The sequence below is a fragment of the Venturia canescens genome, chromosome 10 (genome assembly GCF_019457755.1).
Source record: "Venturia canescens isolate UGA chromosome 10, ASM1945775v1, whole genome shotgun sequence".
Taxonomy (NCBI): Eukaryota; Metazoa; Arthropoda; class Insecta; order Hymenoptera; family Ichneumonidae; genus Venturia; species Venturia canescens.
In genome coordinates, this window is record NC_057430.1 from 13,365,613 (window position 1) to 13,392,975 (window position 27,363).

At 50.5% G+C, this 27,363-nt stretch overlaps 4 protein-coding genes across 6 annotated transcripts in view; 1 reads left to right on the forward strand and 3 right to left on the reverse strand.

The window, feature by feature from the left end:
- The window catches only part of LOC122417585 (discoidin domain-containing receptor 2-like), a 27,097-nt gene extending 15,643 nt beyond the window's left edge, over positions 1-11,454 (reverse strand). The window contains exons 1-2 of one of the 3 annotated variants that reach the window (XM_043431204.1): positions 11,191-11,454; positions 10,810-10,998 (exon numbers count right to left, since the gene is read on the reverse strand). The gene's annotated coding sequence lies outside the window, so the exon portion shown is untranslated. Of the gene's footprint in view, positions 1-10,809; positions 10,999-11,072 lie in introns of all 3 variants that reach the window. The other 2 variants (XM_043431202.1, XM_043431203.1) reach the window with 2 other exon arrangements.
- A 6,661-nt stretch (positions 11,455-18,115) lies between these two features.
- Positions 18,116-22,117, reverse strand: pn (exopolyphosphatase prune). Its single transcript, XM_043430422.1, has 6 exons — positions 21,988-22,117; positions 21,054-21,295; positions 20,589-20,857; positions 20,213-20,454; positions 18,875-19,042; positions 18,116-18,561 (listed from the first exon to the last, which is right to left on the reverse strand). The coding sequence occupies exons 1-6, from the start codon at positions 22,021-22,023 to the stop codon at positions 18,355-18,357; spliced, it is 1,164 nt and encodes a 387-aa protein (XP_043286357.1). The 5' UTR covers positions 22,024-22,117; the 3' UTR covers positions 18,116-18,354.
- A 127-nt stretch (positions 22,118-22,244) lies between these two features.
- On the forward strand, positions 22,245-23,601 carry LOC122417145 (zinc finger CCHC-type and RNA-binding motif-containing protein 1-like). Its single transcript, XM_043430423.1, has 4 exons — positions 22,245-22,377; positions 22,450-22,561; positions 22,651-23,019; positions 23,146-23,601. Exons 1-4 carry the CDS (start codon positions 22,265-22,267, stop codon positions 23,290-23,292), a joined length of 741 nt encoding a protein of 246 aa, XP_043286358.1. The 5' UTR covers positions 22,245-22,264; the 3' UTR covers positions 23,293-23,601.
- Positions 23,106-27,272, reverse strand: mus304 (mutagen-sensitive 304). Its single transcript, XM_043430421.1, has 12 exons — positions 26,816-27,272; positions 26,358-26,733; positions 26,022-26,266; positions 25,672-25,900; positions 25,455-25,595; positions 25,218-25,363; positions 24,723-25,130; positions 24,555-24,643; positions 24,329-24,468; positions 24,169-24,207; positions 23,645-24,091; positions 23,106-23,547 (listed from the first exon to the last, which is right to left on the reverse strand). The coding sequence occupies exons 1-12, from the start codon at positions 27,035-27,037 to the stop codon at positions 23,333-23,335; spliced, it is 2,697 nt and encodes an 898-aa protein (XP_043286356.1). The 5' UTR covers positions 27,038-27,272; the 3' UTR covers positions 23,106-23,332.
- Between the last annotated feature and the right edge of the window lie 91 nt (positions 27,273-27,363).

Sequence of the window (27,363 nt, forward strand, 5' to 3'; positions counted from 1 at the left end):
CAAACTTTTTGCTTGTTCGCCTCTCGCTCGCTGAATTCGTTGTTCGCCCTTGTTTGTTCCATGTACATATCATCTCGGCTTTCCATTTCGGCCCTCTCGCTCCTCGCTCTTTCCCCATTTATTTGTGTTTGCGTCCGAGGGAATTCTATTCAGCCTTCCGTTATAATCGAGAATATACGTACATTTGTGAAAGCTTTTATCCCCCGTGTATACGCGCCGCGAGCATTGGTGGGGGGGCGCGATCGTGCGAGGCGAGGAATGAAAAATCACGATGCCCTGCGCGACGCTTTTTTCCCCAGGATCGCGGCCGCCTTCCTCAAATATCTGCTTCTTCCCGACGACTATAAATGCGAGACACAGCCGCGATAACTCTCCAATTTTCGTACTCTCCGGATCTCTATTTTTCGTCGTCAGGATCGCCCAACGCGCGATACAATTCATCGCTCCTCTCATTTATCTCCATAACGCGCAACCTCCGCGCGTACGCCCATCTATCAATTCATCAGTCCGTCTCTCCTTTTTGTGAGTCCCTCGACGAGAGATCCCTCATCCCCGAGGAGGCTCGCCAGAGAACACCGCGCCGTTATACAAAGCTTTCGGTTGCATGCGTCGGTGGCTCGGCGTGGCCCGTTATGCGTGTGCGGTCCTGGCGCGACCCTGAGCTTCGAGCCGGGGGAAACTCGATGGCAAATAATCTTCTTCTCGACACGTCCTTCACCCGCTTCTCCGTATCTACGTGTATAGAGTTTGCAAAGCCGCGAGGCGGTCGCTCTGGCTTTTTGCTCGCTAAAGTCCGAGGCAATTTACGAAGACAAGACGCAGCTGTTGCGGAGCCGCGTGGAGCGGCCGAGCGACCAAATTCACTTGCTTCGTCCCACGCGCCCTCGCTGCCCTTTTTTTTTGTTGACAACTTTTTTTCGTGCCCGGAAAATTTGTCGGCAATCGAAGACGCGACGCTGAAGATTTAGCCGGCACATTTTTTCTGCTTTCTTGCTAATTTTTAAATCGTATTAACTTGATGAGAAACAGCGCGCCTCTTTCTCGCCCGAGTACAATAATTTTCGCGTAATCCAATTAGGCGGATGAGGCTTTCCGGGAGGAGGCTCTTCATCCCGATTCTGAAGCTCCTCTTTGGTCCGCCTTTCATCATCCTTTCGCCCGAGAATAAGGTACGCCCGGGCGTAGCGTCTCCGGATATCAAGTTCCCAAACTCGATTCGGCCTCGACCGCCTGCTCCGCGCGGGGAATATACTCGTGTTCACGAGCGCCCGCGCGACGTGAATGAGAGTTTTGCGAGGCTGCGGCGGCTGGCGCCGTGCGTTTCGGCAAATTTCGGCAATGTTTTCGAGGCTGCAAGCTCCTCGTCGTTCGTCCGTCGCCGTTGCGCTGCTTATTTAACCTTACGGAGAAGACGCACGAGCGACTCCGGCTCGGTGAAACCGGGAGTTTCTAATAAGTGGATATTCTCGAGACGGATGAAACGGGGGAGCGAGGAAAAAGCCGACGGAATCAAACGGCAATTGCTCGAGTAAATCTGCTCTCGTCTCTCGTCGTCTCGCTTTCTCCCGCGCTGAATTTATTGCGGTATATAGACTCTGCTGGCGCACAGCCCCGCGCTCGGTAGGGTGTGACTGCCAAGTTAATTTTCAGAATTCGTTTGCTCTTTCGGCTCCCTATAGCGCTCTCTTTCTCCCCGGTGCTCTGTATATTGAGAGATCTTTGCTTTGCGCCGGAGGCGAATTCCCGACGAGAGCTCCGGGGAGAAATCACCGGAGCGTGCAAAGCTTCGACGAGAGCACACTTTGTGTGCTCGAGTAATAAAATAAATGGCAGGAGCACCAGCGCAGTCCCGACGCTTCTTTATTCGATATATGTATATACACTAATTGGCCATTTGAGGACCGAAAACGGATAAAATTCAATTTGCCAAATTTGCAAACTCGTTTTCCCTCGATCTCTCTCCTTCTCCTTGTAGACCTCGTTGGCAGCACGTTCTTGTATATATTTTTCGCAACGATCCCGCGAACATGCGCCCTCGATCGAGTGACCTCTCAGTTTCGGTGGGTCGTTGCTCCACGTTCCGTTTTCTCGCGTGCTCGACAGCTCCCGCGGAGCTCTCGAGTTTGCCGTCCAAGGGTGCTCGAGAGTGCCCGGGTATGGCGCACACTCGGATAATCATCTGTCCCTCATATCCGCGTTGTGGCTTCGCCAATATAAAGTTCTTTCCGCGAGGCTCATCAAATATTCATGAAAAATAACGGAACGTCGCTCGAGCAGGAGCGTTAATTGAATAAATTACAAGATGGGAGGCAGCTCCGCGGGGTCGTACTCGGATCGAAGATGCTATTGCGATACTATATACTTCCGAGTGGCCAGCACCGTGCAATGCTCGACGCAGTTTCGATTCCGCGCGCGGATGCCCGCGCCAACTTTTCGCTCCGGTGCGGCGTCCTTGGCCCAGGGTATACGCGACGTCCCATTAATTATTCTCCGGCTCCGGGAACACCGCCGATCGACAGATGTATCAATTAGCGAGTTATCGCGGCCGATACGCGCGGGGCGAAATGCGTGAGCTTTCCGCCGCGGTGGGGCTCATCGCGGCTCTGTACAAGGGTATCGAAATAGTAGACCGCGCGGACGGGCGCGAGTCAGTATATATATATAGCCACCGGAGTATTTATGATCGGAAACATCGCGTTCGATGTACCGAGGGCAGGGGGAGGAAAAGGGAGAGGAGCGTTCGGCGGGACTCTCGATCGGTGTCCCGGTAAATTGATTCGGTCATGTAGTCGAAATGACGCGCGGACGGGGGGACCGGGGGAGGGTGCTTCGCCGGGGAAATACGAGATACGTTAATATCGCTCGCGTATTACGATTATGATTGACCGAATTTGTTCCTCCTCCCGTGCTCGCTGTGTACAGCAAACTCGAACGAGGTTTCCGGCGTGTTCGTCGCGCGATGACACGACGGATTCTATAGGAGCGCGAAGAGCTCGAATTTCGCGTAACAAATGGATATGCGCGCATGGAATTTCGCTGTACGCGCGGGAATATCTAGTATCGAAAAACTATTCTGCTGTGATAAAACATCGATAATCTCTCGCTTTTTTCAAAGGGGGTGGTGCAGCCGCGTATATCCCGGGGCACAACGCGAATACTCCATTTCAACGGTGGATTTTCGTCCACGTTTTTTTTGCATACTGCTCCAATGAAAGAACGCGGAGAGTTTTCGGTACTTGGCCGGTGCGTATGAGAGCTCGGAAACGAACGCTCGAAGCTGCCTCTAAGCACCACGTGCACGCGCTCGCGATACATTGTGCTCGCCCCCGACGATCGTTCGGCATTCGTGTGCGGAAGGCGGATCGGAAGGATTGGAAAAAATGCTAAAGAAACGGCTGCAGCGTAACGGCGCGCACGGCGACTCGAATTCATACATACGATTGACTCGAGGCACATTTTATGCGGGCAACTCGAGCGATACATATTCTATGGGAGTTGATCCCCGCGCCCGCGTCTTTTGCATATACGCCTCGACGGCGGGTACGAAAAAATGCGCGGGTGTACGTGCATGCGGAAGCGGGCAACGAGAGCGCAGGGTATAAAAAGAGAAATGAAAATCGCTTATTCGATCTCGAGAGCAGGAAGGTACAACGGGCCGGAATAACGGCTGCCGGGGGCCGGCGAGCATTTTTGACGAGTAATCGCGCGAGCCCCCCCGTCGAATCGTCTTCGGGTTCGATGTACAAGATATCCGATGGCGAAAATTAATCTCTGGGAAAGTCTGTATTCAAGATGAAGGAGCACGGCGGAGCAGGGAGAGGGAAAAAGGCGCGGGGGCGATGCAGGGAAAAGCGAGGGGAACGCGGAAGGAGCGGGATCGAGTTCTCGAGTCTGTCGAGGACACGCGGTGAGAGTCTCTTTCGCGATCTGCTGCTCTCGCTCGCTCCTTCCTTCCTTCCTGCTTCCTCCCGTCCTTCCTGCTTCCTTCCGTAGCGCTCCACCGGCAATCTACCTACTGCTTATGCAGCCCCTTGCGTCGCCGGGCGCCCGGAAAAGGGTGCTCATCATCCTGCAGCATATAGCGGACTCGGCACGCCGGGGCCGAAACAAAGGAACAAAGATTCAATTTCCTGAGGAGGGAAACAAAGGTTAAGGATTGCGTCGAGGAGCTTTTCTCCGGGAGATTTTCTCGGAGCCCAGGAGCCGCGACGATATCGGACGGCGTTGACTGCCTCGCGGGCATCTCGGAGCTTTCTTATTTCCCCCCTCTCCCCGCGCTCTCGCTCCTTTCTCGCGCGTATACGATAGCAGGAAAAGCTGCTTCGCTCGCAGCCGTTTGCGGCATAGCTTGGACCGCCGGCGGAGCGCGCGGTCGCGCGGCGCCGAGCCCCATGAATATTAATCGAGCAGCGATATACCGCTTACGTTTGTGCATTATTAATCTCGATCAAGGAACGAAACCGCATACCCGCGGAAACGCACGGCGAGCACCAATATCATGTGCGACGCACATGCACGCACGGCTCCGCAGCGCGCGCTCGCATTTTTGACCGACTGCTCGCCGCGCGCCGCGGACGCGTACACTCATCGGGATGAGCCCGATGGAACGCCGCTGGAATATCGAATTCGCGAATCAACCCGCGCCACAGCGCTCGCTCTCGATCATTCCTCGGCTGCTGTGTACCTCGCACAAATATAAATTCGCGTTTATACCTACGATCCTGTACGCACACGGAGGGTTCGGTTGCGAGCGGAGCTAACGAGCGCGCCGCTCCCTCCCCACACCATTTATTAAGGCACGTACCGCGATCTCTTGCTCTTTTACCGTCGGCATTCCGAAGCGTCGAATCTCCGCGCTCAGTATTTCGCTCGGATTTCGCTTGGCCGATACGGTGATTAGTAATCACGCTGATTAACAGCGCGCCACGGTGCTCTCCCCCGCCGCCACTTCTCGCCCGTGATATCGATTCGTCAGCCCGGACTCTTATATTCCATCGGTCAAGAAATAAATAAGGCAATTGGCACGAGGCTCGGAAAGCTCGGAGATCGAAGACGATGAGAGAGCGAGACAGAGACTCTCGCCCCAGCGTCGACGTCAACCCGAGGGGGAGAAACACCGGCTCGTCCGATCCTCGGACGAGCGAACCTCCTAAAAGCCATTATTGAATTACTGCCATTTGTGTATGAGCTATTCGGGGGAGCTCGCCGGTACAGCGGTGGGTGGGGGATGCGGAAAGCTCTCGTCAGTGCGGAAAGGGCTGAAAAATCAATGAAGGGCGAACATGCTGCTGGGCTGCTCCTGGCCTCTGCCGCGGGGGGCTGCCATAAAGAGTCCACGCGCGATGCTTCTTTGCCGCCGAGTTCTAACGCTTTTCGTATCATATACGTTTTGGGGGTTAAAAGGGATCCGAGAGGGAGCGCGGCGCAGGAGAGGAGAGTTCGAAGGACGAATTTAAATGTTACGTCGCCAACTGTGTGCTGCTGGTATATATAAGAACACAAAAACTTTTGTCAAACGCTTCGAAGAAGACGGGGCGAGCGGAAAAAAATCGTTCGGACGCTCCGTCCGCGCTCCCCCCCCCCGCGTTCCGAGGATCAGTGCCTTCGGAGGAACTTATTTTTTGTAAATTTATCGACGCGAGCGGTGTACACGCAGCTCGGTGCTGGGAAGTGCCGAAAGAAAAATGAGGAAAAACAGCTGAACAGCCTCGTCACGTCGTTAATAGGTGCGCGTGCGTGTGCACCGCAAAATGGCCGATTATTTGGGCAATCGAGGATTGACCCCGATTCGCGTTATTCAATTCCTACCCGGTTTTACTCGATTGCAACACCGCGCGCACGCTCCTCAACGTGTGTGCGTGTGCAAATATCCGTTCCGTCGAGGCTTTCTCTCCATAGAAAATGAACCCGAGTTTTCCAACAATTTTTCATGATTCGTGGTTATTGCGAGAGCTCGCGGCGGCGATTGCTCATCACACGCGCTGGTACGATGGTACGAGAACCAAGCAGCATGAAAATTAAGGACGAAGATGATCGTTTCGGTCAAGAGGCTCTCAGAGAAAAAGCAAAACTTTTCATTGCGAGCCAGCACTAGCCTTTCAAACGAACAGTTATTTGTTCAGAGCTTTGAACGTTTCGAAAATATTTCAGGCGAATGCAACAAGGCTACGAATATACCATATACAATTCTCGCCGTTTCGCATCCGCGCTCCGCAGTCACGCGTCCCGCGAGAGTGCTCGTCCACCCCGAGCGATCTATATACATAGAAGCCTTTTGGCTCCCGCGCTTACGAAGGCAGTAATTAAAGAATGCGAGCGCGAGCGCCGAGAGCAAAAGGGATTGCGCGAGGCCGGTGTTAATTAAATAAAAAGAGGCTTATATATAGCGAGGAGAGGCGAGGGATGATTGAGTCGAGAAACGAAAGTTCAAATGGATTACAAGCGAATCGTCTCATTGTCTGGCAACTCGTTGTGTGTAAATTGTATCCGGCATCGCGCGTCTTCCTTATCGTCCATCGGTCCGCGTCCGATTCCTCCCTCCCCCCTTTGATTCCCGCTCGATTCCAGCAGTTGTGAAATAGCTGATAAACGTTTTCACAGAAATCCAGCACAGCCGTAGGCAGAAACAGGGAGCCTTTTATCCTGCATGCGTACAATGAAGGAGGAAGGAGGAGCGCGTTCCTCGCGCGCTCGTTCACCGACGCTGGGCTCCGTGCCCAAATATATCCCGTTCGGCATTCCCCCTGCTGGCCAGCAGGCCCCGCGCGACGCGTGTTTTCGCGTACACGCAGAATTCCCAAATGAGCGGCAAATATACATCGCGAATTCCCGCGATTTCGATTCCGCCCTTTAAATCCTCGCGTTCGCGTTTACCGTCCCCCTCCTCCCTGCAGTCCTCCATATTTTTCTTTATCCTCCGCGAGCCAGCGGGAGGGAGGGAGGGAGCCTGCAAAAGTATATTTTCAATCCCATTTATACTGTGCGACAGTATAAAAGGTATAAAAGTTGTTCCCGGTATACAGATGCGTTATGTCGCGTCATCTACGCGTCCCCGGTAGACTCGCGAGCGCGCGCGCGCGCGTCCATCAATAGTTGGCTGACACGTCGGGAACAAAGAGGCGTATTTGCAGCGAGTTCTCCGTACAGCCAGCCGCCTCTTTTTCCATCCCTCGCAGAGACGCTATCCCGTAAAAACTGTGGAATGAAAATATAACCCGGTTGTCCGGCATGTGCGCTGCGTCGTCCGCCTCCGCTCAAAGTCATTTCCGGCTTGACGCATGGAAAAAAGCACCCGGAATAACTCGCTATCTCGCACAAAGTCGCGTTTCCCTTTCCACCCACCGCTTGACTGCTGCGCTCTCCCCCCCTCCCGCGCCTCGCCGCCGAATTCTCTTTCCCGCGTTCCGACAATGAAAAAAAACGTCTCCGCGTACACACGAGTACGTGCCAAGAGTGTTCGGCGCAGGGGTGAATTTGCAAATAACGCGTGTACCTTCCATGCTTCACCTCCCCCCCGCTGCTTCGATCGCTCCCTATATTTATATTTATGAAAGTAGCCGAGCTGTCACAACTCGGTGTTCTACCGCCAATATTAATCCACGAATTACCAAATGATCCTCGACATTTCGCGTTGAGCCGCCCTCCCCCCCCCCCGCCACTCACCTTCTCCCTTTCTCTCCTCATTCCGCCGATACCAATATCGATTACGCTCTCGCGCGTGTACGCTGCTGTACAAGAGAGCCTTTCGCGCTCGTTTGTACCGATATACCGCTCGACGAAGGCGCGGGGTGCTGTCGATTATTTCGATGCTCGCCAAACACTACCGCGCCGCGCGCTTCGCCCATTTTTCATGCTTTTTTTGCTGAAACGTCGAGGAGAATTAAAAAAAAAATTGCTCCGGAGCCCACGGTCTTCGCGGGAGCAGCGATGCGAACGATCGTTTTTTTCGTTGGTTGTTGGTATATTTACAAATTTTTATAGTGCCTTTTTCTCCGAAATCGTTTTCGTATATATGCGAGCGTACTCGCGGGTGCGGAGTTAAGCGCGTTTCGTGCAGCGGCCTTCTGTCATAAATAAAAACGAGAAATAGGGGAGTTGCGCCAGGCGTGTCCTGCCGGTCAACCGATGGCATTTTTTCGTCGGCAACAGCCCGTCGGGGGAGTTGGCAAGCGCATTCCTCCGCGGACGAAGAATTTGGAAAACAGAGGTTATTGCCGCGATCCGGAATGACCGCGCGCGCGCGCGCGCGCGACGACGGTTTCTCTTCTTTCGCTGTGTTCGCGCTCCGTGAATCCCTCTCGGAACGGAATTCTAGTCTGGGATGAAGCGAAATCCTCCGCGCGAAGAGTCCTCTGACATACAGTTTCCTGATGGCCTCAGGGTCGTCGAGTCTATTACGATTTTTCCACCCTCGGGGCAGAATATTTTTAACGTCGAAGCAGATTCGGAGGCGAGCAGGAGCATCCGGTGCTTCGGCAAACGAACTTTTTCGCACCCTTCGCCGCGTGTATCGCCGGAAGAAAAGAGATATTCGTGCAAGAGCCCGGAAGGAAACGATCGAATAAGGTAAAAAAACGTCGCGCGGGAGCGGCAAGCGGTTTTTAGGCCGTCGGGATGTGAGCCGGCACTGATGCTGTTAAATTTGTCGCTTAAACGCGAGTCTCCTTGACCCCGTTGGAGACAAAACGAAGAAAAAACGTCGTTTTTTCCGTCACCGCAAAGCCGAGTTGCTGTGAATCTCGGTCCACCCTCCTCAATCTTTCGCGGCGAGCTTCGCTCGCTCCAGTTGCCTCCTCCCGTCTTGAAAGCGTTTTCTAATAAAATTTTGCGCTTCCGCGCGCGGCCCCCGCTCTACGCGTAGGCTGCTTTTATTTTTGCGCTTGACGAGCCCTCCGCCCGCGATACAACTACGCTCGTATAAGGTGGATGCGGGAAAAAGTCACAAAAGCGTTACGACACGTTCCATACGGCGGCGTCAACGCCAACGGTTTTTCTCTACAATACGCGCCTCTTCGTGTACGTGCCCTTCGTGTATGCGAGGAAAAAGTGTGGGCGCGCGTGCAAGCCGAGCGATATCGGGCGTTTGTATAGCTTCCGCTCCCGTGCTTTGCGCCCTCGCCCCCGCACCGCTCGCACCGTTTTGTGAAAGACTTTTTGTTTTCGTACCGCTTTTTTCTCCCTCTACGTATTCTTTATAAAAAAAAAATAAAAAAAAAAAAAAAAGTAACGCGGCTTCGCGGACAAAAGAGAAGAACTGTGTCGAGAAAAAGCTCTTTGCGTCGGGCCAAAGTGAGTATCACTCGCTCACTCTCTTTTTCTACCCTCACAAATATTTATATACGCGTACACTCACACGTCGCAGGGGGGAAAGAGAAAATCCGCTTTTTACGGATCATACGGCGAAGAAAGAGCGAGAAGAGCCGGAGAGAGCTTTGCGTAAACAGAGCGGAATACCCGAGATATAGGCGGCCATCAATATTATATTATGAACGTCCTGAGAAGAAAATTCCCAACTTTCAGACCTCCGTTCATTTTATTATATACATTTTCGTGATTCAGGTACGTCGAGAGGAGGAGCTAAACGGGGACGCGGATAACGTCAAATATTTTAATCGGGTGACCGAATTTCCTTCGTCAGGATCGTATTTTCGGACGGGGTCACGAGGAATATTTAAAAAGCAGCGCAAAACCGATGCCGCGGTGGCACCGAGAGCTTCCCACTAAAATTCCCAGCGGATGCGGATTCTTTCTCAAGGATCCTCCGGGAGTTGTTGAACGAGCCGATTTCGGCGCCGAGTTATCAGGACCGCGACGGCCGCGCTGGATATACCGAGACGAGCCTCCCCGGTGGTATCCCCAGCAAGATGGAAAGAAAAGATACGAACGTGCGTGGCGAGGGACGAGGAGAAACGAGGGCAGAATTCGCTCCTCTGTCCAAAGAGACACACGATCCCGCACCGTCTCTAGTTCCCTCGGAGATGGATCACGAGCGACGGTTACGTGCCGGCTTGTACACGGATGAACGGATCACGCGAGGGGGATCGCTTAATTCCTAGGATTCCGGGATAGATGCCTCGCGCAAACAGGATCCGGCACATGTTCACGAGATTCCTCAATGCTAAATGCGATCCCGGAGCACGCCTACGCTCGTAGGGCGACGCAGAATCGTGCGGGATGAGGCTGTACAACCGAAGGAAACCGCGACGTAACCCTGACACGCAAATTCCTTGGGTCGCGCGAACCCGAGGGCGAACGAGATTTGCCACTGCGGCTATCCGGGCCGTCTCGCGCCGATCGAATTTTGAACTTTCGTAACGAGGATTAATCAGCGGAGACGCTGCGGATCCGTTCCGAGAAATGGGACGGACTTGCATCGCCTCGGAATCCTCGGCAGAATTCCTCGCTCGAATAATCGAAAATTGGTAATTGCTTCTGGGGAGTAAGTAAGCCGGTTGCTCGGTCAACTATTTCAAGATTCCCAATCAATTAAACGGTTGTCGAGTTTCGCAGTCCAGGCAATTTAATCGACTCCTATATGTGAATCGTTTACGCAGTATTCGGCGAGCCAGTGCGTGAGCGAGAGAGCAGTGCCGAGGCTGCCGGCGGCATCGTTGCCGCCGCTTTGAAAAAAATTGCCCAACGAATTCCTCATTTCTACGGCCCTCGGAAAATTGCGTCCTGGATTTTCCACGTGGTTCGGACGCTGCGCCGCGCATTCGTCGATTTTTCACCGCGCGTCATTGATCCGTCGGATCGAGGTACGAGGTGAGAGAATCGGGAGTTGAGAAGAAAAAAGATTGCTGGACTTACCTCTCAATGAATGAAGGAGCGCGGGATGCACCGACGTGAGGAAGCTGCCTCGTCGAGGAAAGCGCCAGGCGTAACGACAGGTACGAGGATAAAAGCGCGAGATTCTCCAGCGCGAAGGATCGTCGCGGCAACGACGCGACGCCGATTGATCTTCATTTCGTAGAAAGAACTCGCTCGATAGAACCGCGACTGAAAGCAGGAACAAGCGGTATGAGAAGGAAAATAAGACCGTGGAATATCCAAGTATCGGGGACTACTCGCACTTTCGTTGTTTACCGCGCGGGAAGAAGAGGCGAGGGAGGCTGCGGAGCTCTCGAGATATCTCGAGATATCTCGGAGAAAAGTGTACGCACGGAGGCACGTACGAAATAATATATTTACGTTGTTTCTCTGCGACGTTATCGGTGGGACAGCAAATACCGCGGACGAGAAGGTAACGCGCGGGAGGGAGGGAAGGGAAAGTGAGGTAGCAGGATCGACGGGACGTTGTTTTTCCGGCGTCGTCAGCGGGTGCACCACGCGTATAAATTAACAGCGGAAAGAGGCTCTTTGGGTGGCGACGAGCGAGATCGCGCCGCGATACCTCCGGAGCGAGCAACAGCCACGGTAAGACCGAGCGCAGCCAGCATCCAAATCCACCCTGTACCCTCGTATTTCTCTGTGAAAGGGAGCTGCTCGGATCTCTCGCGAGCGGCTGGCACGAGCCCCTCGGTGGGGGTGATGTCCTATTGCGCAAAATCAGCAGCATCCCTCTCGCTCCCTTGACTCCGTATAGCGCTCTGGCACGGGCCAAAGTTCGTATAATACGCGCGTACGAGGATCCCGAGACTCGTCCATCGGGATACAGTCTTTGGCACTCTCCGTGTGCGGCGAGCCACCACCGAGGATCGAGAGCCGCGCCAAAAACTCTCTCCCTCTCTCTCTCTCTCTCTCGCCAATTACCGTATGCGAGCCACCGCGCGCCATACGGCCCGATGCTCTCTAGAAGCCCGGCGAGTTTTCCCGTGTATATACAAAAGAGAGAAACCTCGAGCAGGCTCCTCCGCGCGCGTGTACAGCTGATCCATGTACACCCTTTCGCCTCCTTCCTTCCTTCCGCCATACTGTCTCGCCTTTTTCGAAAACAGCGACCGCGCGACTCCCGAAGGATTTTACGGAGCATGCATAGCGGCAGCCGCAGCATTGCAGGCCCGCTGCGTCGACTCGGCTTCCGGAAAACAGCTAATCGCCCTGAGCCCATCCACGCCAAAACCTCCATCTTTTCATCCCGCTCGCGAGGCATCGCGAGCGTATCCTGGTGCGCCCGTCGCGGAACCGCGATTTCCTCCCTCGCGCTCCTCATTATACAAGCTCGCTTTTTTTTCTCTGAAATATAAGGAGCAAGCTGCCTGTCGCGTTGCCCATTGAGAATCGAATTAGCTCCCGTTTTGGCACGCACGCACGGTCACGCATATTCCATGGGCGCGAGAGCAGAGCGTATACGCGAAGCATCGCGAGGATATCGCGAACGCGCCGACTCGCAGCGCTGCCTGCTCTCGGGATATGACGTCGGGAGAGCGAGCGCGGTAGTGGCGGGTGTTCGGGGAGACGGAGGTAGGTAGCCACCTTGTTTTATGCGTTTCACCATGGGCGGTAGAGGCAGACCTCCCCGCCGCCCGTTTATCAATAACCTCACTCGCCGACACCCCCTCGGCCCCTCCTCGTCTTCCTCTCGACATACGTATCCTGCTGCTCGTACGAGCACCAGCACAGCCGGGCTTTCACGCACGCTGGCACACAATGCCAAGTTTATGCGACGACGATACGTCGCGGAGCTACTAAAAAGGGAAGAGCGCGCGCGGAGTAGCTTTTACGCTGTGGATCGCCTCCGCGTCGCAAGGTTATGATCCAACGTAAACCGGCCGGTGCGCCGGAGAGCCCATCGAGCTACTCCGCCACTGTAGCAACCTCGTTATTTCCAGCACGCGGATCATCCCGCCCGCGTAAATAGCCGCGCGGATCGAACTTAATGAATAAGCACCGCGCAACGACGCGTCCTCCGAATTCTTCCAATGGGGGGAAAAAAAAACACCCCCAGGCTCGAGCCACCTCCGCGCCAACATATTTTAACGCTCCCTCTTCCTCCGCAGCCAACGCGCGGCCCTCGATCGTATATCCGCGCGCGCGGGCTAATCATGACTATGGGAATTCGGAGACGGAGCCCACGGAGAGACGCAACAACGACGCTCATTGTCGCTCCTATGCGGACAACGAAATATCGCCCTCCGTTACCGAGAGTGCTCCGCGCCAAGATAAATGACGCCCTCTCCTTCTCTTCGCCTCAACTATGATCATTAATCCACCCCCGTCCTCGAACACAATCCCGCCGCCGCCGTCCCTCCATTATACACATACGTATATATAAACAAACGTATCGGATGTTTTGCGCGCGGAGAAAGTGCCAGAGCCGGCGCCCTCCGACCGAAACGCGACCCCGAAACTCCACCTTTTCTTCCATTTAACCAGACCCCCGACCCCGCAACCGATTTATAAATTACCCGCGCCGAGAAAGCTCCGGAGAAATATGACGTCTTGATCGAATACTCGCGGCAAAAAAGTTCAATTCGAACGGCGCGGTTGCGAAACTATCCTGACCCGACAACGGAGGATCTTCCTCTCGCCCCGCTTCCTCCTCGACTTTATTTTCGCACAAAAGGCGATAAAAGCGAAGAGCGTTTTCTCCTCTCTCAATTAGTATTTCCGGGATAAAAAAAATCGATCGAGGCTCGTCAAAAACGAATATTTCGCTACTTGTGCTTGCGCCAAAACAAACTGTAACTTCGTATCAATATTGAAACTTTGGCCGTAGCTTTTTCAATGCGTAGCCCCCCCCTTCGGGAGAATTTCATTTTCAATTTTTTCGCCTACATTCGACAAAGCTGAATAAATGTTTGTACTAGTCCTGTGCATGCGAGCGTTTTGGTAACACAAACAACCAATTTATTGGAATCGAGCGGAGCAGAGTGCGGCACTACCCCTTCCCTTTCGGAGGGTGGACGATGTCGTAGCGCAAGCATCGCGCGGCTACCGCACAAAGTTCCAAGACGCCAACGAAAATTAGGGAAAGGTTGTACTCGGTTGAGAGTCGAGTCGCTGAGAGCTTCGCAGGGTTTCTTCCTTTGAGGCGAAGATTAGAGGAAGGTCGCGAGGAGAAACCGCCAAGGTGGAGAAGGGGCTGGAGGATTGTGTCCTTTTCAAAGATCTCGGTACAATTAAGCAAAGGTGTGAGCTACCGAAAGGGCCGCTCGAGTTCTGGGAGCTTTGACCGGCCAGTTGAGCCTTAATTCTCGGTGAAACTCGCTCCGAGATCAAACGCGCTCTTGCCGGCGAGGGTAACGGAGCCCTCGCTCGACGTCTCGACGTTCCAACGGGCCCTCGTTCGACCTCGAGCAGGAATAAACCAGCCTCTTTCCTCGCCCGACGCGCCCTTGTCCTCCTCCTTGTTTGGCTTTTCTCGAAACAAGAGATCAACGAGAATGTATACGTCGGTGCGCGCGGCCTCATCGCGACCGCGGAGATAATAAAACGGAGCTCCTTAATCGAGCGGCACTAACGCGCATTCCGAATAAAAATTCCTCCGCGCGGAGCGAGCGATCCATCATTGTTTACAGATATCTCGGGTACACCTTACGCGGGAATTAACCTCAGCTTTTTCTTCCATTCGCTTCTCTTACATTCCCGGATGACTGAGCTCGACGAGCGCTTCGGGCCTCGACTTCCGCCGCGGGAGAATCAACGCGCTCCAACGCTCGACCTAATCGTCGCGATCGCTCATTTATCAAGAAGCGAGAAGCCTGCCACCGATCATCCGACACAAAGAACCAATACGGCGGTGGTAACCCGACGAATTGCCATCGGGACACACGGCTTTCACCGCGATGTTTTCTCCAATTACGCTGCGAATCTATTTGCTCGAGAACCGTTGAGAATTGGACGATTCGACGCGCCACTGCTGCTGTTGTGAGTCGCAGCGGGGGCCCGCGCGAACCGAGAGAGAGAGAGAGAGAGAGAAACATTGTTACATCGTTTTGTTTCGGATGCACCGAGACTCGAGAAATTCGAAACGATGCGCGATAACGAAAAATCAAATAAAATTACGAGGAAATTCTTATTTCGGTTTTTTTGACTCAACTTTCCTCGGCTCGACTTCGGTTTTCAGTATTTTTTGCGTCTTTTCGATCACAATATTTAGGATAAAAAAAAAGGTGCCTCGTAAGCGATTCCATTGATCCGAGTGAACTCGTACACGTGGCGCGTTGCAGGTATCGGACAGCTTGGCGAGCGTTTGAGGATTGGCGGGGGGAGGGCAGGAGAGCGAGAGAAAAATCATCGTTTTCTCACTCGGTCATAAATTCGGCGGGGGGGTACTCGAGTCTCGGAGTGATGGATCAACGGTACGCGGCGAATTAATCGCTCCGATTTGTTGTTCCTTTTTCATCCCCTTCGTGCGCCGCCCTCGCTCACCGGCTGTTACTTTCTTCGCTACTTTTTGCTCTCCTTTTCTTTTTCGCTTTCCTCGAGCGCGCTTCGCAGCGTTGATCGGACCGTGGGCCGCGAACTCGCGTCGGGATATTCGCGCATGGAAAAGGGAAACGGAGGGATGAGGGAGAAGGAAAAAAGTTTGCGGCGGTCGAATCTCAACAGCGGTCGGAGGGCGCCCACGCTCCGCGGGGCGACGAGGCCCCTTCGCCGCACACCGCATCCCCCAACTCTCCGCCGCTTCTCAACAACGCATTTTAGCCGAATTAGCGGATCATTTTCCGGATCAAATGTACGAGTTACTCCTTTCGGCGCGCGCGCGCGCGCGCGCTCGCACCGATGCGCTGCTGGAAATAATTAATTGCCCGGTCGCCGTTGTTCTTTTGTAAAAAAAAAAAACTCTTGAGAACGCTTCGGCTCGCCAAGAGCGTACGAGCGCGACCTCGAAACGTTATTACTCGGGGTTTCTACCCGCGATAATTCGCCATTTCAGTGTCTTCCAATCGGAATTAAACTGAAAAAAAAAAAACGAAATTTCTCATCGGTCGCTTCACAAAAGTTGTAATTTTTCGTTAATTCCTTTGAAATCGGCTGGGGAAACGATCCGTCAGCTTGTCCAAGTATAAAAAAAGTATATGAGAAGCTGCGGAAAAGTCCGTTCGATTTTGCTGGAGAATGCGGCGTATCTCTGCTGAGAGTTTGGCGAGGCTGATGAGCGGGAGAATAATGGAAAAAGATGTGAAAACGCGGTTGGTGATTCGGTGGAAAATGACGGGTGGGCGAGCTGAGCGAGATGGAAAGGGAGCGTTGACGCAGACCGGCGCGTTCGAGCCTCCGACAAGCGATCCATAACAATCGGAGCGGCGTAACCTCAGCAAACGACTCTCATCCATCTGGCGAAACTGCAATATGTTCGGGTCTGTATGCCGCCCGGTTATTGATAAACGGGAAGGAGAGCGAGGGAGTTTGGCGGTGGTTTCCCCCGCGTCCCATTAGTCCGCCCCTGCTGCTTTTTCTTCGATCTCGAGTAAGGCTCAATCGAAGAGATTTCTTTCCGTGGCGCGGGCGCGCGCGCCCGCGACATCGACGGAGGACAAAACACAGGGCTCGGGTGATCCTCGTTCGTACACGAAAAACATCGATCATAAGAGGAGTTTTCCGCAGGGGCCTGGAAACATCGGCGAAGACGCGTTATTGCTGGCGCATCGATAACGCGCGCGTGTCAGCCCGGACGAGAGATAAACGAACTCGTTTTCAAAGCTCTTGCGGCGCGTTTTATAATCGTGGAGGTAAATTAGCTCGCTAGCTTCCCGCCCAACGCGGCGGTGACCGCGCGCATTACGACGATTTCGATACTTATATAGCAACGCCCCGGCCTATCGCATCATTCGATACAACGCGGCACCATATTTACGCCCAATTATATATCCAATTGTATAGACCGAACGCGCGCGAGATAAGCTCGATTAATTATACAACGATTCGCTAATGGTTACGCGCGAGGGCCCCTCTCGCCCGGAAGCCTCTCGCGAACGCAACGCTCGTCGCACTCTCCTCCAATTCTCGTTCCATGTACGCGCGCACCGAGTTTCACCCTTTCGGGCAAAAACTTTATTCTCCGTGTATGGAACCTGTACGGAAGACTTTTTATTACGCTCTCTTTGAAAAATGAAAAAATATCGTGACAGCGGAGCGGGGCACGGGTTTATAGAATCGTTTCTAGAACTCCGGAAGATTCGAGGAACGCCAAAAGAGTGGGAATTTTCGCGTCGAACGTGTATATATATATGTCGGGCTTCTCACAGCTGGTAGGAACCGCGTACGATGCTCGAACGCACAGCAACAATTTGTCCTTCTAATGTACACACGCGCGAGGGAGGGTCGGGAGCGCAGTCCGCGAGGATGGGAAGGAAGCTCTCGAAGGAGGGAGAGAGAAAGGGAGAGGACGAGAACTCAAAGGGCTTTTCCATGGTAGCCGAACGCGTAATGGGATTAAATAGGAGGGATCCGTACGGGGCGAGGGTCGCGGAGGGAGGCAGGGCCAGCGAAACACGAGAGTATACACTCTGCTCGGTGCTTCGTCCCTCCGAGCTCCGCCGCTCGCGCGGTTCAAAGCATTTTGCGTATATAAATGTACAGAAACTGAGATACGACGAAGCTCTCGTCGCGGCGGGGCCTACCTTCTCAAAAGATTCATCTCGAGAAAAGCAATGCGGTGGGGCTTCGCGCTTGAAAAGCTATTTATTCCCGCCCGGGCAGCAGGCGCGAACGCGTACGGAGTAAAAAAAAAAAATAGGAGAAAAAATAAACCCGGTTACTTCGTATTATCTTCGCGGTGGAAATTCGCCGATGCGAAGAAAGCGGCGGAACGGGAGGGGCCGGGGCTCGATGGGGGGTTGGGTGGAATTCCGAAACTTTCGTAATTTCAGTCCTTCCTGCGGGTTTTAGCGTGGAAAAAGAGTCACGCGCGCGAGAGCGGGAGAGCTTCGAGCCGGGGAAAGCAGAGGGACGGGGGGGGGGGGGGGGGGGGGCCCGTTCACCTCCAGGAAACAAGATTCATTCGGATCCCCGCTGCGTTTGTGGGCTTGTAAAAAAGTTTATTAAAAAAGTGCAAGCTGCACACGAGGCTGAGGACGGGGGCGGTACGCGCTCCAGGAAAGTAAGAGTTTATCGCTCCCCTCTTTCCTCCGTCTTTCACTCGGCCTCGATCCCCCCACCCCCGCGGCTCTTTCCATTTTCAAATAATCACGGGGAAGATGTATAGGGGGGCCACAGGACGCGTAAAAGATTCTTATAAAAGCTTTTATTCTTCTCGCTGCGCTAATGTTCCGATCGCGAATAATTGCTCGGGATGGAACGCCGTTTTTATTTCACTCGAAAGAACAAACCGGCCCGAGAGCCATCGCGCCCCGAATGCGAGGAAAGATTGAGAGCTTTATTACGCGCTCTATTCCGAGAGACTTCGAAGCTCGGAAAAAAATGTTGCGCCGCGGTGCTCGCTCGTCTGTATTATTTCCCGGGCGCTGGTCAATTCGCCGGTGGTAAAGTCTCAACTCTCCGGGCCCGGAGCTCCGTCATCGCGCTCCGGATTATCGGAATGATCTGCTTCCTCGTGAGCCGCACGTTCGTTTGTCTGAACGTAATAAATGCGTGGCTATTCCCGTCGGAGGATTCGTACTTTTTTTCCACGCGATTCTCCAGCCCGAGATCCGAGCCCATCAGTCTGGATAAAATCTGAAAGATGGAAGATCGCACGTTAAAACAAACTCGAGTCGCTCGAGAGCTTAAGACTTTTCACCGGGGCGTGGAATTGTGACGGGGAGCAGGAGGGAAACTCTCAAAAATCTCGCGAAAGCCACTCGGAACTTTGGCGACGAAACAGAGCAGCAAAAGTGGAGGAAAGGAAAGTGAAGGAGCGTTAGAATTCAACGGGGGATAAATTTACTCTCGGCATTGTCCCTCGCCTTCGCGGCGCGCCTCGACGAGAGCCCCTCGCGAGGGGAGATAATACGCATCCCGGAGAAATGGTGCAAACTCTGATTCTCACCTCGTGGTGCTGCTCGACGCTCGTCCTCGAGGGTATGAAAATCCCCACGTCCCGCCTTATTTTCTCCTCGCCCCTCAGATCCATTCCGAGGAGAATGACGAGGGTGAACGAGCCCCTGCTTCCAAAGGCCAAAACATCTTCCAGAGCGTTGGGCAATTTTACAAATTCCTTTAAACACAGCCAGTAAGATCGTCAGTGAGACTGAGAAAGAGCGAGAGAGAGAGGGGGGGGGGGGGGGGGAGGAAAAAATCTACGAGCGAGTTGAATGCGTCGCGCAAGAGCGACCAACGATTCTCTCGACGCGCCAGCTTGATGCGAGCGCGACCGAAACTCGTGAAAAAAGGGACTCCGAGGGAGTCACGAAAATAGGAGCCGGTAAATTTGTTTCTTTCGATCGGTCACGATTCCTCGGTATATGAAATATTTCGTACCAGCATTCTCAACGCGTTTTCGAGTTAAATCGAAACCCGGAAACGAGCCAAAAATTATAAATTTCAATCCCCCGACGAATCACCCTCGCCGAAAAGCTTTGGACAAAAAGCATCGACAACGATGCCGAATTCGAGGGAAGAGGCTTTACACTTGAAAAGTAACTTCCAACATTGCTTCACTCTCCAAGTATTTTTTTAAAGCGAAACAATCGGGCGGAGAGGGAGATCGATCGCGGTCGAAATGGCTCGTATAACCGAGGGAAGAACGCGGCGGGGAACAGATGTGTAAGGTGTCGTTCGTGTGCAGGGTATATCGAAGGGGCGCGGGAGGATAAAACCGGGCCATATTCGCGCCGGACATGTATGATATATAGCCACTTGGTTCGATGGGATAATCAAATGCCAGGAGCATTTGCGGCCTCGTAAAATCTCGGCATTGCAGCGGCGCGTTCTCTCTCCGGGGAAGGACCGACACGAAAGTTCGCACGGCCGATCGGACCCGACGAGAAAGGGAGTAAGAAACTCCCTCGCACTCTCTCTTTAGGCTTTTTTTATCCCCGCAAAATGCCACAAGCATTTTCGGCCCACCGATGAATATTTATTGAAACGTTCTATTCGAAATTCTTCACAGAACACGAAAGCTCGAAACAACAGGCTCGAGTTTTTTTTGGATTTCCCGAATTTCGTGCCAGTTTGATAATGTGGAGATTATGCCTCGATCGACGCGCAGCTGTGGATGCCTCGAGGTCAAACTCCACACGAGCTTTTCTCGAGGCGCGAGCTTCCTTTGACACGACTTAAACGACAGGACAGGCGGGGGGGAAACAGGAAGTCGTCAGAGTCGATTCGTTTTGTGCAAGTTTGTCGATTGAGTTTGGATTAATATGAATAAAAAGGGTGCTTGCACCTCAACGAGAATGGGGAAGCCGGGAAGAGCGACCTCATCGACGACTTTGAGGTCTTTGAGCAGCAAATCCTCGGCCGTAAGATTCGAGACGTCAGTTTTTGCTGCTAGAATTTCCTCGTAGATTTGCTCCCTCGGTGGGACAGTTTCGACGGGTTCTTCGAGGCGGCGAATGATCTCGCGATCGAGGGGCCGTGCGCGCGCTGCCTGCGCCGATAAATTGTGAGTGTCCACCAGAATTGGGCCTGTCAGTAAAAAAATAAATCGATTAATTCCCGTGGCGAAATGGGCTTCCGCGAGAGAGGAGAGCCTCGCTATGTGTGCGCGTGTGTGTGTGTGTGTGTGCGTGTTTGAAATCGTGTAAAACGAGAGTAGAAACCTCGCAGAAGAGCGCGTATCCGAGCGTCCATCAATGTAGGATTCTTCGTTAATATTTCGTGAGCGACGAGGGTGGCGCAGCTACCGACCGGTTCGAGGGTGAGTTTGAGGCTGGGGGGCCACGAGCAGGTCGGGTCTCGCGGCCTGTGATCGATTATCTCGACGACGCTATTCGCCAATCGTTCGTCCTCGACTCCCAACGCGTGATGATCGACGAGCGTTAATTCTAATTTTTTTTCATTCGCCAGGCCTGCAAGGTCCAGTTGATTCCTAGTTGGAAAAAAAATTTTAACATTTACAATTATTGTTCTGACCGTTTTTTCTTGCTTCCGATCGATCGTGTATTCTTGATTATGAAAAATTCTGTTTTCAGGCCTCGAAGACCCGCATGGCAATACCGAACTGCCCGAATTTCACGAACGTTCGATTTTATGCGTGTTATTTACGATTGTATATGCACTCGTACCTGAACGTTATGGCGTCCGAATGAATTCCATTGGCTCGCAGAAACCACACGACTTCGGTTTTTATACGGTATTCCCTCTCGGATATGTTCATTATAGGGATAACAGCAATTTTTTTCTTATCGTCTTCCGCCAAGCTTTCGTATTGATAATATCCTAGTACGAGAGCACAAACGGCCGAGTCTAGATCGCAAGTGCTGTTCCCCGATACAACTCTGACTCGTTCGTATTTATTGAGATCATTCTGTCAACACAATAAACCACAATTTGTATTTTACAAAATCTTGTCGAGTCTTGTTTCGATGTTTTCGATTCATGTTGAATCGAGCGAAACTCCTTTTCGCTCTTTTTGCGTCGCCTCTCCCTTTTCATATTTAAACATCGACGGGCACACTGTGTACGCGTCAGTCGAAAAACAACTCTTTCGACCCTTCTCGTTCTCCTTCGCATAGATCGACGGTTCAATACATTTCAATTTCCAATATTCACTACGAGTTACCGAGAGTTCAATGTATATTGATATATATTCCACTGTTTAATCGTAGCACAGAGAAACTAGTAGTGCATATCGGCATATGGCTCAGGCGCAAACGCGCGGAAGCCCTGTTTTCGTTTACGAATCGCGACGGGACGAAACCTATGGTCCTTCTGTACCATGGAACCAGTATTGTGCAACATGTGTAGAAGACGAAAATATTTGTTGCTGTCTTTATACGAAAAATATTAAAAACCCAATATGAAAATAATAAATTCTCGAAATAGTAGATATATTTGGAAACAACGATCGGTTGACAGAGATGATCACGCCATTATTTTACTGTAGAACAGCTGATCAACGTGCATCGCATCTATTATATCCCAAGGAGGGAAAGAAAATCTCTCTGCTATTTGCTTACGTTTTCGATACAATTTTTTTGAAAAAGTTTATCCACTTACCAGTGCAGATTTCGAGGCAATCAGAAAGTTGTTCATGATTATAATTATTCGCCGAAAAGTCAGCCGGATGGTAGGATGACTTTGACAGTTTCTTGCCAGAATAATTAGTCCTTGTGACTATGTGTCCTCGGAGGTTATGTCAAAGGTTTATTATTGGTTTTGGCGCTGCAATACACAGTACTGTGGTGATTTCCTGGCTCTTCAATGTTGTGACAATTACGGTCCTACGTAGGTCAGTCGTGCAATATCGCTAAATTATAGTGAAGAGACTGCCATAATGAGCGGTGGAATAGCACCGAGTAAGTCGACGGTGTACGCCTCGAATTTGCCTTTTTCTCTGACAAACAATGATATTCATCAGATGTTTGAATCATATGGAAAAATTGTCAAGTAAGTGACATAACGGAACAGGTGGTCGTTATCAGAGGGTTTCTTCGATTCAAACAATTTTTTCTGTCTTAGAGTAACAGTTGTTAAAGACAAAATTACAAGACACAGCAAAGGCATAGCGTTTATTCTCTTTCTCAAACCAGAAGATGCCATCAATTGTGCCAGAGCTATAAACAACACTCAGGTATTTCAACATACGAATGGTCCGGCTCGCTTATTCTTTCATTTATCGGTCAGTAAAAAACTTGTTATTTTCATTAATTCAACGTACAGATTGGCGGTCGAACCATAAAAAGCTCAATAGCTATGGACAACGGAAGGAGCACCGAATTCATAAGACGCAGAGATTATCCGGACAAGTCTCAATGTTGGGAATGCGGAGAAGAGGGCCATTTGTCTTACAATTGTAGTCGCAATACGCTCGGTGTCAGAGTTCCTCCTCCCAAAAAAGTCAGATTAAGGAAGCGTAACAGAACATCCGAGGGTCAAGCTGATACGAGTTACTATGACAGCGACGACGATGACAGTGCTGCCAGAAAACCTAGAGAAACGAGTAGAAATACCCATCGTAAAGAGGAAGAAGAGGAAGAGGATAAAAACGAGCCGGACGTGGAAACCCTTGGCGAGGCCATTAGACTCACGGTCGGTATCCTGATTTAGGCTCTTTTCTCAATATGTTGGATCGGTTTAAGAGAAAACAAGTTGGAAATAATTCCCACTCTCGTTCCTTGACACATTGAAAAACATTAGTTTTATTTTTCTCCGCAGCAAGAAGAAATGGAGTCTGAGAGATACAGGTACGAAGTAGCGAGTGGTCGATACGTCGAACACTTGCAACAGGAATCATCGATCCCTCGTAAACGTTTCAAAAAGGTTAAATCGTACTTTAGCGATGAAGAAGAATTAACCGATTGAGGAATTTACATTGCCACGATTCGAGGTTGTTGACGCTGCATTAAGTTTTCAGAACTTCCGCATACATGGCAAACGATCGATCTGACAAACTTTCGTTATCCACTTGGAACCATCGACCACTTGAGGCGCTCGGTGATGGCTTATCCTCAAAGACGCTTTTAATACTGAATATTTGTTTAGATTGTTGAGAACGTCGCTCAATTAAGGCCTGACTCTCCGGGGATAACGTCAATTTTATAAGTGTCAGTGCCTCTTCTGTAAATATGTAACAAAAAAAATTCAATTAATGAAATTTGAAGTGAACGGTGAGAGGATCCTCCGTTATTGATTGACGCTAAGGAAGTAAACTAACGCTCATTCTCGTGAAGCTGTAGCCCCTCCAAAGTCGTAACGTGCTGCATGAACAAGTGAAAAGAGTCCTCGATGTCGGAAACCCTCATTATGAAATCGGGCTCTCGTTTCGCCAGATAACTCAGAAATTTGATGCCTTTTTTCAACGCGTTCATTTGCTTTTTTTTGAGATTCGTCCAAAAGAGCTCGTCACCACCACTCCGCTTCGTTTTACCATCTGCTCGATTCAAATTAATTTTCGAACATTGACAGAGCAATGTTATCGCATACGAGAGAATGCTCGAACAACAATTGCACGACGTGGACGATTCCGTTACCCACGATATACTTTCAGTGACGATCACAAGATTAACGCTCGAGAGAAAAGAGTCGCTCATGCAGATCGTCGTTGCATCATCGAGGCGAAACCGCTCGATCTGTGACATGAAGATCTCCAACGAGCAAGCATCTTGAATGGCCAGCAAAGATTTGACATCAATGACCCGAAAGTGGAGAATAAAAATATGAGAACACGCGTAGCCTTACCTGACGTGAAATGCAAAGCCCCGTTCCATATTTTTACATCTGAAAAAATAATAAATTTTGAGGGGTTCTTCATCGATGCAGAGCTTTTGCAAAAGAATGATTCCGTCAATATCGAGAGAAGGGATAGCGAGTCGATGCCAAGTATTAAAATTACACTTACTCGAACGAGAAGAACAAAGGCTCCGTCCGAATATTCTCGATTTACAAAATGTCTCCATCATTACCGTTAGGGAAGGGAAGCACCGGAGTAGAGGCCTCGAGAAAACCATTTCCTTGAATATTCTCGTAACGTACTCCAATCTTGAACGAAAAAAATTCATTCACAGTTACTCGACGTATTATGCTCTAAGTACGCGAGATGTTTTTATCCTGTCGCACAAACGCACCCTCTGGGACAGAAGCCGACTCTCCTCTGCACGCTGCACAACATCCTCGCAATCGCGCACAACAAACCGCTAAATTGGTGCGATCTTCTCTAAAATATATTTCCCATTTGATCGTTTGTATGCAATAGATATCACGTGGGCAGACGAAAAAATTCAATGAATACGTACGACCAAACCGAGAGCAGTAACGAAATCTAAAATCATCTCCAACATCTCGAAAGGTTCGTCTTTCTTGGCCCAGGAATTGTACCGGATCATCTGATCATTGTAGGTTGAAAAATCGCGATCTTTGTCGGTAATTAATCGACTCCTACCGGTTATGTATTCGCAGAGATAATTGGAGACTTTGGCAACGTAAGAGAGCACGGCCATGGCCCTTCTCGCTTCGATTCCTCGTTCTTTCTCATACCACACGTTTGAATCGCAGATCGATTTGTCGTATTCCACAGTATTATCGTAAAAATCAGATAAATACAAATCGTTCATGTCTCTGATATCGTCGTTTTTCATCGCAGCAAATATCGTTTCCAGTACGATTGTCGAATTGAGGAATAATTCTCGTGTCGCGGAAACAATCTGAAAATTTCAGATTTTTAGACTTCGACATTACCACGTTGCTTGTAACGGTCGAGCGAAGTTTCCTTCGTCGTTCCTTATACTTACTTTATTAACAATTGGTATACAATCCTCGGAGTTTATTTCTGTACTCGTTTTTTTCATCATCACGGCGATATCGGGTAGAAAAAATTCAACGTTCAAAGTCCTGCCGTTCACCGTACTCACGATGGGCTTCACCAAAACGGGATTTTCTGGTGTTAGGAAAATGATTAGTCGTAAAAATAGTTGGAATCTTGTTTCAGGTACGAGCATATCGTGTACGCTATTGCTTTTTCTCCTTACCAAATATCCGAAAAGTGTTCTCTTCCTGCAATATTGGCAAATTTTTTCGGCCTATTTTTTCAATTATTTGGATATCCACAACCGATTTTTCTGGCAAGGAGGGCTCGAATATTGATTGTGGTATGGAGTCGAGAGGATAATCTTAAAAGAAAAAACATCGGTAAAACAAATGCAATAAGACAAAGTATTTTTCAATTCGATGCTAGTTTGCACTCACGATGTAGCAACGTTTTGAGAATTCTGTCTGTGGCAGAAAAACCACTCGTTTGGACGCTAATCTCGCTGACCTTGACCGTCTTCACAGCAGCAACGGAACGATTCAGTTGACCGAATCGGCTTCGATTGGGTGATTCGGCGCTCATCACGGCTTTTTGTGGTTGAGTTAATTTCACAGCGCCTGATTCTAACAATTTGCATCGTTCCATCAAACTTCCCAGTTGTAGAGCCTGTAAAAACGTTTCCATTTGAATACTATGCGAGGCGGTGATGATGAAAGTACTCAAGTCCCATTAGAAATGGATAATGAATTTTCATAGCATTTGAACGTTATAACCTGAATAAATTGACCTGAAATTCATTTTGCGTCTTAAGATTTTCTTTCTCTTTGTGCAAAGCATCGAGTTCGGCTCGGTGACGACTAGCTTGTTCCTCAATAAAACGAGCCTTTTCGAGTTTTTCGTTTTCCGCTCGTAATTGAGTCTGTTGCAGCTGACTTCGTAAAAATACTGTTTCTCCCTCTTTGGTCATAAAGTCGTCCAACAGTTTTTTATTTTCCTGTTCCAACTTTTCCAGCCGTCTGATGTTCTTTTCATCTAATTTGAGTCAATAATTGTTCTTGTTACTGGCATGAAATATTGAACAACTAAATATATCATGTAAGCATTTGAAAAGATTGATTCTTACCAGGAACAAGCACTACATCGGGATTTGGACAAAAAGTAGAGTTGATGTTATGTCTCTGAAGTAAATTTGATTTAAAGTCATCGAAAGCCATCAAACTATCGTTCATTCCCAACTCCCTGAGGTTTTCGGAAGAAGATATTTTTTGAGAATGAAGACGCTCCTCATTCTCGATGGAACGACGATTATTCCTTGAATAGGATGCTGCTGGTTGCTGTCTGAGCTGGTTGAGTCTGGTATCGACGGGACGTCGCTCGTATGCTCTGGAGCTGCTGGAAGGCCCTGCACCTATTTCAGCCTCGCTACTGTCAACTGCCGAAGCTGCCTTTCTATTCACATTGAGATTTATTTTTGTCTCTATGCAATCAGCGTCAACGTCCTATAAATTGTTTGATTTGTATCCAATTAAATTCAATAATAAATTATTAATAGAGATTAAGATATTTTATGGCGGAACTAACTTGAGAACACGCTTGAGACGCAATAAAGTCCATTTCTTCGATAGCATTTTCGTCAAAATCGTCACCCCATAAATCATCGTTGGTATTTCGGCGCGAACCATCGCTAAATCTGTTCTTCCTATCTTTCGAGACATTTTCAGCAGCGCCGAGAGGACTGCCAATTTTGGCCCTCTTCGCCGGTGAAGAATCGCTGTCAAATGCTTTGCCGAATCTTTTGGACATGATGATGTTTATACATTCAACAGACAAAAAAAAATAGATACTACTTATTATCGAAGAATTCGATTTGCCATCACTTCTCCGTAAACATCGTATGACTTATCACTACACTGACTCTGAATGGAGCGCAATACGCCAATAATTATAGCATCAAAATTCTCAAAAACTTTTTTTCCTCTTCGTCATAATGTAAATATCTTGGATCTTCTATAGCAGCACAATCTCGCCTCCCAGCCGCCGCCGCGAGCGGTCGTCCCTCGTGGCGATGGAAACGCATGCGTACTACGAAAATTTTATTTCCCGGCGCGCCATGCAGCGGCGCGCAGTTT

Excerpts from the sequence above, each read along its gene's own strand:
- pn (XM_043430422.1), bottom strand. The coding sequence starts at position 22,023 with ATGAACAACTTTCTGATTGCCTCGAAATCTGCACTG. Across the intron at positions 21,296-21,987 it reads TTGCCTCGAAATCTGCACTG|AATGATCTCAATAAATACGA; the intron begins GTAAGTGGATAA and ends TTGTGTTGACAG. Across the intron at positions 19,043-20,212 it reads GCTTCCCCATTCTCGTTGAG|GAATTTGTAAAATTGCCCAA; the intron begins GTGCAAGCACCC and ends CTGTGTTTAAAG.
- mus304 (XM_043430421.1), bottom strand. The coding sequence starts at position 27,037 with ATGTCCAAAAGATTCGGCAAAGCATTTGACAGCGATTCTTCACCGGCG. Across the intron at positions 24,644-24,722 it reads TTACTGCTCTCGGTTTGGTC|AGAAGATCGCACCAATTTAG; the intron begins GTACGTATTCAT and ends AATATATTTTAG. Across the intron at positions 24,208-24,328 it reads CCTTTGTTCTTCTCGTTCGA|ATGTAAAAATATGGAACGGG; the intron begins GTAAGTGTAATT and ends TTATTTTTTCAG.
- LOC122417145 (XM_043430423.1), top strand. The coding sequence starts at position 22,265 with ATGAGCGGTGGAATAGCACCGAGTAAGTCGACGGTGTACGCCTCGAAT. Across the intron at positions 22,562-22,650 it reads GAGCTATAAACAACACTCAG|ATTGGCGGTCGAACCATAAA; the intron begins GTATTTCAACAT and ends TTCAACGTACAG. Across the intron at positions 23,020-23,145 it reads GCGAGGCCATTAGACTCACG|CAAGAAGAAATGGAGTCTGA; the intron begins GTCGGTATCCTG and ends TTTTCTCCGCAG.